At 39.9% G+C, this 10,234-nt stretch overlaps 1 protein-coding gene across 1 annotated transcript in view; it reads right to left on the bottom strand.

Annotated features, from left to right (window-relative positions):
- The window catches only part of FAM3D (family with sequence similarity 3 member D), a 29,896-nt gene that overhangs the window by 14,865 nt on the left and 4,797 nt on the right, over positions 1-10,234 (bottom strand). Inside the window, exons 2-3 of the mRNA XM_015825925.1 lie at positions 6,518-6,590; positions 3,831-3,941 (exon numbers count right to left, since the gene is read on the bottom strand). Coding sequence (XP_015681411.1) covers positions 3,831-3,941; positions 6,518-6,530 — 124 coding nt within the window. The 5' untranslated portion in view covers positions 6,531-6,590. The remainder of the gene's footprint in view (positions 1-3,830; positions 3,942-6,517; positions 6,591-10,234) is intronic.

The raw sequence follows: 10,234 nt of genomic DNA on the forward strand, positions 1-10,234 counted from the left end.
TAATAGTAAAGTTGGAAGGGACCTTGAAGGTCATCTAGTCCAACCCCCTGCTCAGGCAGGAAACCCTATACCATTTCGGACAAATGGCTGTCCAGTCTCTTCTTAAAAACTTCCAGTGTTGGAGCATTCACCGCTTCTGGAGGCAGGTTGTTCCACTGGTTAATTGTTCTCACTGTCAGGAAGTTTCTCCTTAGTTCTACATTGCTTCTCTCCTTGATTAGTTTCCACCCGTTGCTTCTTGTCCTGCCTCCAGGTGCTTTGGAAAATAGCTTGACTCCCTCTTCTTTATGGCAACCCCTGAGATATTGGAACACTGCTATCATGTCCCCCTCGTCCTTCTCTTCATTAAACTAGACATACCCAATTCCAGCAGCCGTTCCTTATATGCTTTAGCCTCCAGTCCCCTAATCATCTTTTTTTTTTCCAATTTTTTTTATTATTTTCATCATAAAAAGCAATCATAATCCAATAAGCAGAGTAAAAAATAAAATCCCCCCCCCGGACTTCCCAAACCTAGTCCCCGGATAATATTCATATATAAGTAAACAAATACTAATATCTCTAACTCCACAAAATATCTTAGTCTACATGAAAAGATACTTCCGGTGTGCAGGCGACCTCGTCGGACGCAGCCGACAGCTGCCTCCCACCTGTCTTCGCGTAAAAACCCTAATCATCTTTGTTGCTCTTCTCTGCACTCTTTCTAAAGTCTCAACATCATTCTCTGCACTCTTTCTAAAGTCTCAACATAGGTGTAGGCATAAGCTCTCAAAATCCTCTCTGTGCTTTATCTTCCTGGGTTGAGTAAAAAATACCCAAAGAGTCTTCTATTTGTACTTGCTGCATCTTAAGTAGAAACAAAATGTACTAGAGAAAGTTATTAAAGGAAGCTTCTCAATTTGGTGAAAATTCTACCAATATTCACAAGTCGAATCTCCTTTAGATGTTTCTCCTTTACTTGCAAAGGGTATAAGTGGATGGAAACCAGGAAATGGATTATTGAATTTGCATGCAAAAAAGAATATATATCTTTCATAACTTTTAACCCCGAGATGATATGAGCATAACCGAACATTTATTTATTAACTCATATTTCTACCTAGCCACAATCCAAAGACTGTTACTGGCTAACATAAGCAAATATTTGCCAAATTCATACAGAAATTCAGATGATTTATTTGTTAAACATTTTCTCTACTGGTTCCTATTAAAAGAAAATATCAAAGCAGTTTAATCAGTACAAAACCATATAAAGCAGGAAAACAGAAAGGAACAAGAATGTTATGAATCTGAAACATTATCCCGGTACTACACTGTAGCAGAAGCCAGAAACAGCATCTGGTCCAAGGGTTCCCACATATCCCAATCAAGTCAAATAATTTCAGGGATAAATTTCAGCAAAGGAAACTCTGTTCACATGTTGACCCTTATTTCCAACCATCCTCTATCAATCTTTCTCCGCTCAGATGGAAGCTATTACTATAATCAGTCTTCTTCTGCAAGTCCGTTCCCACAGTCTGCTCCCACAGAGAGGGCCTCCTTAGGGTGCCGTCGGCCAGTCAATGCCGGCTGGCGACCCCCAGGGGGAGAGCCTTCTCTGTGGCAGCTCCTGCCCTCTGGAATGACCTACCCCCCGACCTACGTACAACTGCGGACCTGCGCCTCTTTCACCGAGCCTTGAAAACCCATCTATTCCATGCGGCCGGCCTGGCGTAGTTCTGATTGTGTTTTGGTAGGGGCTTTTATATGGGGTATTCTAGAGCAGGCTTTTTATTCAATATTTATTGTGATTTTTATTATCGCCTGTTCACCGCCCTGAGTCCCGTAAGGGAGATAGGGCGGTATATAAATTTAAATAATAATAATAAGTCTATTTCTGTTTACAGTGGAAAGAAAAGACAACCCTTCCTAATTTTTCTTAGAGGAATGGGGAATGTTCAATCCCAGTCATGTCTTAAATATGGAAAGAGGATTTGATCTTTTCCTGTAAGAACATGAGCCTGGGGAAGTTGTAGGAGAAGACCTGCTTTGCATTATGGTAACAACAAAAAAAAGAAAGAGTCCAGTAGCCCTTTTCTGACACATTTTGACAAAAGCCACACATTTTTGTGAGTTGCAGCTCATTTCATCTAATTAAATTAAATCAGAAAAAGGAACTATCAGGATCCTCCTTATTTCCCACCAGCCTCAGTATTACTACTAGCAGTATTCCAGTATTTGAGGGGCTGCCAGAAAGAAGAGGGGTCAATTTATTTTCCAAAGCACCAGAAGGCAAGACAAGAAAAATGGATGGAAACTAATCAAGGAGAAAAGCAACCTGGAATTAAGGAGAAACTTCCTAACAGTGAGGACAATTAACCAGTGGAACAGCTTGTTGTCAAAAGTTGTGGGTGCTCCATCACTGGAGGTTTTTAAGAAGAGACTGGACAGCCACTTGTCTGAAATTGTATAGGGTCTCCTACTTGAGCAGGGGTTGGACTAGAAGACCTCCAAGGTTCCTTCCAGCTCTATTCTGATTGATTAATGATTGATTGACCTATGCCCTTTCATGGCCTTATTGAGTCCTAGGGGAACAAGAAATAAGGATTGCATCATCTGAGTACATTAATTAGCAGCTTGCTAATTTAAGGGCATGATTGTCAGAGTTGTTCACTGATTCAATCATGGTGTTAATGAACAGAAGGTTCATTAACAGGGAAGGTTGATAAATATACATCCCTCGCTGTATATTTATCAACGCAGAGAGTAACCTTACACCTGACTCTCAAAGAGTAATTAATGCTTTGTTTAAGTATAAAATAAAGTAGGTATATGTCATAATAGTCTTTAGAGATTATCCAGAAAATGTTCCTGTTGATAGAATCAAAGGAATAATTTTCTGCAGTAAATCAGATGCAACTCCTTTTTTTTTTCTCCCATTTGCTAAAAAAGAATTGGTGGAGAAAAAAGAAGTTGGGCCTGTTGAGGAAACATTTTGGGAAACTATTTTGGGCTATACTTAGCTATGGAACAGAGAGTTCTCCTGATTGTTGCAGAGAGAGGATCATCATTAGAAGAAAATATTTATAGCTCAGGATTGAAGCGTGAGGTCCTTGGTGCTCTCTGAGCTTGGTTGTTTTATTGCAGATGTTTCATTACCCACCTAGATAGTACAGCAAACCTCTCTCCCTTCAGGCACTGATGATGTTACAGCATCTAGTTGTGTAATAAAGAAATGCAAGAAAACAACCAAGCTCAGAGAGCACCAAGGACTTCACAGAAAGGGATTATAGTTTACTTCTGTAAGTTAAGACACACTTCTCTTGTTTCATAGCAGAGAGAAGGAAGCAGGTTCTCTTTTAGAAGCCTCCAGTCCTTCAGAACAAGTCTCTCCAGCCTTGGCAACTTTAAGTTTTGTGAACTTCAACTACCAGAATTCCCCAGCCAGCATGGCTGATTGAGGAATTTTGGGAATTGAAGTCCACAAGTCTTAAAGTTGCCAAGGATGAAGACCCCTGATTTAGAAAAATGTATCCTACCACCTTCTTTATCTCCAAGTAGCTCATTATGCATGATAGTGGGGAACCGATACAATTCTGGGAAGAGCAGAGAGGGAAATGGTTGAATTTCATTCTGCTTTGTAGCCAGCATGGAGGCAAAGTAAATATGTCAAGCAGAGAAACCATACTTCCCAGGACTACAGTTGAGATTAAAAGGATGGAAAACAGCAAGAGAGACTCTTTTCCTTTTTCCTGGTGTTTCATCTGCTAAGCTGGAAGAGCCTATTGGGCAAAAGAAGAAGGAAAAAGATGGAGTGGAGAGGAAAGACCTATAATTTATTATAAACTTACTCAGCCATGTCTTCACATTGATTGAGTTCATGCTTGTGTTCTTCAAATAGGTGCTGGCAAAAAGCCAGGTTGCAAATAAGGTAAATAGCACCACCACAATCCTCAGCACACCTAGGGCAGAAGGAGGAAAAAGCTGGGTGTGTTACTGAATAAACTCATAAAAACTAATCCTTTCTCTGCACCTCTAAGGTTAGTCAAATAAAGCACGACTGTCTAGAACTGGTATGCCATGGATGAATCGATCTTTTTCAGCTAATAAATAGCAGAAACTCTTCTAATATTGTCTATTCTCAATGGCAGCAAGAATCCAAAATCTCAGGCAGAAGACTGCATCTCCTTTTAGGTGTCATCTCATTTTTATGCAATCTATTCAACAGTCCATGGTTAAAACGATCCATGGCTTGTGACTTGTTCAACCTCTGCCAAGATTTATACATTCTACCAGGTCATACTGTGGTATGTTTGAATTTTGGGAATTATAAACCATGGCTTATGGCTTGGCATGAGGTGTAAAACCAACCACCAAGTCATTATGCAGCTATTCATGAATCAGCCAATAAACAAGGATGAGAAAATGGAGAATGAATGGTCCTCTGAATAAAGGAGATCAGAATGGAGAAAGTAGATGAGGCAAAGCTAGGTCAGGGCTAAACCCAAGTGCTAAATTCAGTCCTTTATATTTTCAAATAGCACTGGAGAACTTTCTTCACAAAACCCTGAAAAATTAACAATGATGAGCTACCTGTTTTTGGAAGGACTATCATAACCAACTTGTGCAAAGACAGAGATAATACGGAGGAGAAGGAGAAGCAGCTACAGATTTCTGAAAGTGGAAATACACATAAATTCTTAATCTAGGGAAAATATTAAGGTCCCCAAGAATGGAACCCTTCCGTTCATTCACTGGATCCCTATTTAACACAGCATGTTTGAACAAGCTGAAGCAAACCCATAAAGAGAGAAGCAAAGACAGATAAAATTATTTTATGCTGTAGCAAAGCTTTATTTCAGTTGATGAGCCTTGGAATCTTTCTACAGAATACATTTTGTACCAACCCAAGTTAGAATTTTCCAAGTCATTTACTCAAGGAGACAATCCATATACTTGATTATTCCAGCTTCTTGACAAATGCTAGGTGATATCAACTTTGGGAGGTGCATATTTTATGTTTCTGTTTTAATTACTCTTGCATGCCATAAGGAATGCCATGAGTGTTACAGTTTAGAAGTCAAACAAATAATCAGATGTCCGTTGGGAAGAAGGACACAAAATGCCATTTTCTATTCATTTGCCACCCAGGGGATTTAAAATTCAAATCGGCCCATCCAGGCAGGCAGGTCACCGGCTGAGACAGAGAGAATAGTGGCCAATATATTACCATGGGCTAGAATAAGGACTGCCAGAGAGCACAAAGTACAGTTCCTTTGGGCCAATAATTCATTCTCAACCTGTAATGCTTTGGGGAAATGACCTTGGGAGATGGGGAAGAGCTTCAGCCAGTCAGAGGTGAGGCAGCTTAGCCTGCAGCAGGAATATTGCTATGGCAAGTGGCACAGACTCTCTCTGACACCTTGGGCTGTTAAGGGGGATAATCCACTTTCAGAGTTGCGGGATTCTGTTAATGTAGCCTTACAATAAAGTCGAATCTGGTCATATTTCCTGTCTAGACCACTACACAAGGCTGACACAGCTGCTTCTAATTAATATGGTGGTAGGGAAAATGGGAGGAAAATTAAGCCAACCCTGCAACCGTAACTCAAATCCTCTGCCTGCTTTTTCCTTTCCAAGATCTTTTATCTGACCCTGAAAGAGAAGGAACTTTGAAGTCGGGCAATATCCTAGATCTTTACAAAGTTGTTGGACTAATTAGTTCCCACACTCTGGGTGGGGAACCAGAAACTGTCCCTGTGTAGTCAGTGCCTCAAATGAATGGGCAGCCACTAAAACGAATATTCAAAAAGCAGGGAGCTGCTGGACAGATTGTTCCTTTGGTGGCTTATTTAAAGAAGGATTTACATCTACCCATTGTGGAGACATGGACTATCCTCCTTTCAGCCACAAAGCAATCTTTTGTCCACGGGAACATCTATTCTTGTGCAATCAGTGAGAAATAGACATTACATCTTTAGTTGGGCCAGAAGAAAGTCTGGGGCTTGCTTGAGTACAGAATATAGGAGTCAGGGATGGAAGTATGACTCCATGGGGATGCATGAAACTAAAACTAAAACAAAACAAAAAACAACAGCCAAAAAACTTTGCATGACCAGACACCAGTCCAATGTTAGATTGATGAAAATCCCTTCCATGTTATTTACTTTCAAAGGGGAAAACCTGTATTGTAACTGTAGGCAGACCTATGTGTAAATTGTTATTTTTTTCTCCCTATTTCTGCTTTGTGTTTTGATAATGATGTTAGATTTGCTCAGTTGCCATGCTGGCAAAAGCTTTTTCTGATAGAATCAGGAATATCTGCTTCGTCTAAGGAGGTGACATCTGGGACTTTATAGACTAACTCTTAAAATATCTGCTAAAATACCCCAGAAAGTGGAAGGTGAATGGCAATGATCAGCTGTAAGAACCAAAAACAGAACTTTTGAATCTTTTTTCTTTCCATATTAGAGTCCCTGTGTTTCATTTCATTTCATTTTGATCCTGCCCATCTCATCTAAGTGACTCTGTTGCTTACCTGTTGCTCGCATGTTTTTATTCCAGTGCAGTAAAAGATATACAGAAGCTTATCAGAAAGGACACCAGTCAATCTGTTGAAGCAAAAAGACCAAAGAACTTACTTGGAAGAATATTAACTGCTGTAGAATTAAGCAATATATTGTAGGATGCTGAGAGAGTTGTTTTAATATGTGAACAGTTCAAATATGTTCATAATTCTTCAGCATGAATGACATGGGCATTCACTGCTGATTGATAAACAATAGAAATTATTTTTATTTAATACACGATACCTCAACCTTCTTCAATCTATGGTATAACTTTCTATGGGGCTATAATGAAGATTGGTTTAAGGACCATTGGTGAATTTCATGCCTGATCAAGGATTTCATACTAACCACTCCATGACACACGTTGTTTTGAATATTGCTAAACTTGTGATGATTGGAATCTGGGGAGGCAACAGTTAAAAAAATACAAGATGGCAGCCACATCCATGTAAATGAAGCACCGACCCATTTAAAGTACATTGCGTATGCAATGCCTATAAGAAGGGCTTTGATTGTAAATTTGCAGCTTGACAGACACATTGTGGATGACCTGGCATTCAACGGGCCATCTCAGACAGCAAAATATTTTATGCTGACCTCATACAGATTAAAAGAAAAAACCTACTATGATACTTAAGAGCAGGCAGGCATTGTTTATTGTTTCTAGTTCTTTATAACTTTTATTGTTCTCTCCTGGCAGTTTCCTGGTTTTTTTTAATCCCCTAGCAAAAGACTTCTATTTTAATTGTTTTTAAAACTAGTGAATAAAACAAAATATAGAAAGGGGATACTGAGGATTTTTCTTCTCCAGTTCACTTTTTCTTATGTTCTCAACTTCCTTTAGTTTTCAACTTTTTATTCACAATGGACCCCCTTTAAATACCTTTTGTGGCCACAGACCATGGCCACGGATCCCCAAGACTTAGCTCAAGATTTAAATCATAACATTTCTTCAAGCCTTTGTGGACCCCCCTGTGACGACATCACAACCCCCAGGGATTCACTGGACTAGAAGATCTCCAAGGTCCCTTCCAGCTCTACTCTGATTGAAGTTGAGAAAAACAAGATAGGATGAGACTTTAAGAGTTGGACACTAATGAAAACTAGAAGAAATGAAATTCTTTAATTGTTCTTACTATTAAAGAAGAACACTTAAATTCAACTTACAAATACAGAATAAAGCAAAATACGTTAATATTGGACACACTGATGGATATTTTGAGCAATGGATCCAGTCGTTAATTTAAAAAGTGTCTGCCTATATAGATAGACTCTGTTTAAAAGGTGTTATGGAAGAGGACCCTGTCTTATTTATTTCATTTATTGAGACTGATTTGAAAGTGGATTTAAAAATGACAGGATACAAGAAACATCAAAACAATATTGCACTATGCATGCAAAAGTACATTGTCTTAATAACTAAAAAGGGATATGCAAATAAGAAGAAAGTAACCCGGATGATGTAAGCCATTTTCTGTGCCACAATGCATTTTTATTAATTATTTTAATCATAATGTGTATTTTTGAGCAGGCATTTTCCTAATGCATGTTCTCAGGGCGGGAGGGATGATAAATGGCATTGCAAAATTCACAGAGCTGTGAGTTGCATATGAATTTTCAAATGCAAAATTAAATGAGTGTATTGAAGTATCTAACAAGCAGCTTTCTCTCAATCTTTATTGTAACTGTCTCCACCTTAAAGCATATTATAATAGTTCTAGAGGGCAATGATTTGGAGAAACACTGTAGTCTTGATTTGTTCCTTATATTCTGTTCCTTTTAATTTTTTCCTTATATTTCAGTATCCTTGTTTAGACAAGGAATGGATTTCCACTTGTGGATAACCCAGCTGTGTTTGCCTTTGTACTCAGTACTTTGATTACGCACTTAACTCAATTATTTTATCTCCTTAAACTTTGAATCTGAAGGCGTCAAAATGAAGCCGGATATCCTGTAAACCTACCTTACAGCCCTTGTGTTGCAAAAGAGTTACAATCAGTTCTCTGGGGAATAGAAAGAGGGAGCGGAAGGGGAAGAAAAGGAAAATAGAAAGAGCTAAATTCTTGTTGCCTTGAAGAAGCCTGTGCCTTGGTTTGTGTTAAAGAGTAAACGGGCTGCATTAGGCAATAGTGTTTCTTGGTCATGTTTTTCCATCACTGTGCATTATCTTAAGCTGCCCATCCTCTTCCATCTGAAAAAGCTCCATGGAAGAATCTTGAGATATAGTTAAAGCTCTGAATGCCAGAAAAACTGCAGCCCACTAGAGAGATTGCTGTGCAGTGAAACAGGACATCCATCCTTGGTCAACTCATACTACCTTTCAGAATTTCACGGAATTTCTCATCACAACTTGGTTGTCTTCTTGCAGATGTTTAGTGACCTGAGTAGGTAACATCTTCACTGCTAGAAGGAATGGGGTTTGCTCTCTTTTTACACACAGTAGCTGTAGGAGTCAAATATTTTGGTCACCTAATGAGAAGGAAGGACTCACTGGAGAAGAGCCTAATGCTGGGAAAGATTGAGGGCAATAGAAGAAGGGGACAACAGAGAATGAGGTGGCTGGATGGGGTCACTGAAGCAGTAGGCGTGAGCTTAAATGGACTCCAGAAGATGGTAGAGGACAGGAAGGCCTGGAGGAACGTTGTCCATGGGGTCGCGATGGGTCAGACACGACTTCACAACTAACAACAACAAGCTGTAGGAGATGACTAGGCTGAGCCCGAGGGAGGGGATCAAAGGCATCATCAGCCATCAGTCCCTTCGCGCCCACAAGAGATCTAAGTTCAGCCCCCTTGAATTCCTGTGACTTTTATTTGCTGCCAATTGCTTGGACTATTAGTAGTTCAGATTCTTGTAGAGAGCTTTTCAATAAATCTTTATACTCATTTGAACTGCCTGGATCCTCTGATTTTCCTGGTATTTGACAGTAGCTTGCCCTGTCAGAGTTAGTGGGAGTATGGTTTCCTCCAAAGATATCACCTAAAAAACAATGGTCTGGGGTCTGCAATTCTGTAATGTCTTTTGCTTAACCTGAAGTAACCAGGAGGAGCTCCCTCCTGTAGAGACAGGCATTCTAAGAGTAGAGAAGCTGAACACAAATTAATTTTAAAATCCATTTCACCTCTTAGATACGTCTCTTTGGAACACAGATGTCAACGCTGCTAATATTGAATATTCTTGCTTTGACAAAATATGCAGAACTGTTTGGTACTTTTAGAGTTAATTCAGATGAGAAAGAGAGAGGAGAGAAAAGCCCGCGGAAGGGAACGGAAGTGAATCTTTGCCCTCCAGGTTAATTGGAAGATCTTGCTTATTTCTTCCTGTCCATTTTTAAAGTCCTGAAACTTGCATTAAGATAAGATAAGGTAAGGTAAGGTAAGGTGAGGTGAGGTGAGGTAAAGTGAGATGAGATGAGATAAGATAAGAGATAAGATAAGATAAGGTTAGAGATAAGAGCTAAGGACTTCCAGTGGGACGGCGCGCCGAAGGCGGCTCTTTTGGAGCCGTCCGCTTGGGAAGGCGTCAGAGCCAGCCTGAACAGCGGACATCAGCTGTTCAGCGGCTTGGAACCTTGTGCCCCGGGAGAAGGGGTCGAGGTGAGTACTCCCGGATAGGAGTAGAGCCCCAAAAGCTCTCCCTTAACTTAGGGAGAGCGAAAATTGGGTGCTCCTCCGGAGTCCGGGAAC

The sequence above is a fragment of the Protobothrops mucrosquamatus genome, unplaced genomic scaffold (genome assembly GCF_001527695.2).
Source record: "Protobothrops mucrosquamatus isolate PMUCROS unplaced genomic scaffold, P.Mucros_1.0 scaffold2878, whole genome shotgun sequence".
Classification (NCBI taxonomy): Eukaryota; Metazoa; Chordata; class Lepidosauria; order Squamata; family Viperidae; genus Protobothrops; species Protobothrops mucrosquamatus.